Raw genomic sequence first — 1,326 nt, 5'->3', positions numbered from 1 at the left:
CACACACACACACACACCTCAAGAATAAAAAATTAAATTATTTAACAATATTACAAAAAGAGATTTAAAAAAACAACCTGTCACTATTATTATACCAGACTGAAAAAGAAACTTAGTAAGCTTAGATAAGTCACAAAAGCCCTTTGTAATCCAACAGGAAGTAAAGGATAATCGTTGGACATAAACAAACCCTCAACGTCTCCACAAAGCCAGACTGTCGGAGACATATTTATGATGGTAATGAGCATGAAAGAACTGGCATACACTCACCGTAGAAACCAAAACCCGCAACAGTGTTTCAAAGGGGGGGGGGGGGGGGTGAATGGAGTGTACGTCAGTTCAGTCAATAGGCGCATATCCCTAGGAGAACGGTACCCCGTGAGACAAGCCACTACTAGCAGAAACGCCAGGTTAAGTGGGCACAATCTGTTCTTTTCCCAGTTCACTCCATATTATACAGGTCCTCTTGCACGCCTTGTTTAACCGTTTGTTATCAAGAAACAGTTTTGTTACTTCACTTTGTCTGCCGTGTTTACAGGCTCTATGATTCTATGCATGATACTTGGCATCACACCAACGTAGTCAGCTCGTAGAAGTCCGATGCTGAAATTTCGTCAGTATCTTCGGGTAGGTTGACACTCTCCTCATTACGAATGTTGCCAGCGTTTCTTTGTTATGGTATGTGCTGGGGTTAGAGATCACCCCTTTCAGCTCTGTCAGAACTTTCAGAAAGAACATAGAATATCACAGAAATTTGGCCTTATCCAGAGGAGCATGAGTAACGTCTTCGCAGTACCGCACGCCAAGTTCGTTAAAGTTCAATAACGCCTTGTTAAAAGCCAGAGTGCAGCATCATTTCGAGGCAGGAATCGTTGTGGCGTACTCAACGTCAAAGGCATGTAGAAGACAACGGTGTCAATGCAAGACAACAGAATAATAATGTCGTCTATACGAAGGCAGAGCCACGAAAGTTCATGGAAAGGTGACAAGATTTTACGAGACACCAGAATAGAATGCTTTTTTATTAAGGTGGAAAGCAAGTAAGCCACAGGAGTGGCACATCAGGAAGACTCGACCTCGGTCACTTTGAGGGCGGGGACGATCGCTGACTTGGACTTGACCACGCTGTCCTTGTTGTCACCGATGAACTTGGAGAACGCTTTGGTAGCTCGTCGACGCCGCTGTGCTGCCTGAGTCTCTCGCTCCAACTTCTGTGGGGGATAAAGAGACCGGAAGTATCAGTGGTGTCTGTCTGGGAACTTTAAGGGAGGCCTGCACCCTGGCTTATTTTTTTGTTTGTTTATTTCAGTGTGTGTGTGTGGGGGG

The 1,326-nt window shown here is 44.7% G+C and overlaps 1 protein-coding gene across 1 annotated transcript in view; it reads right to left on the bottom strand.

Moving 5' to 3' along the window:
- Positions 1–20: 20 nt before the first annotated feature.
- Positions 21–1,326, bottom strand: part of LOC101850721 (tolloid-like protein 2) — a 50,935-nt gene continuing 49,629 nt past the window's right edge. The window contains exon 9 of the mRNA XM_005099340.2: positions 21–1,211. Coding sequence (XP_005099397.1) covers positions 1,062–1,211 — 150 coding nt within the window. The 3' untranslated portion in view covers positions 21–1,061. The remainder of the gene's footprint in view (positions 1,212–1,326) is intronic.

Source organism: Aplysia californica, unplaced genomic scaffold (assembly GCF_000002075.1).
Source record: "Aplysia californica isolate F4 #8 unplaced genomic scaffold, AplCal3.0 scaffold00210, whole genome shotgun sequence".
Classification (NCBI taxonomy): Eukaryota; Metazoa; Mollusca; class Gastropoda; order Aplysiida; family Aplysiidae; genus Aplysia; species Aplysia californica.
The sequence above is the reverse complement of the archived record's forward strand: the minus strand, read 5'-3'. Positions and strand labels throughout refer to the sequence as shown.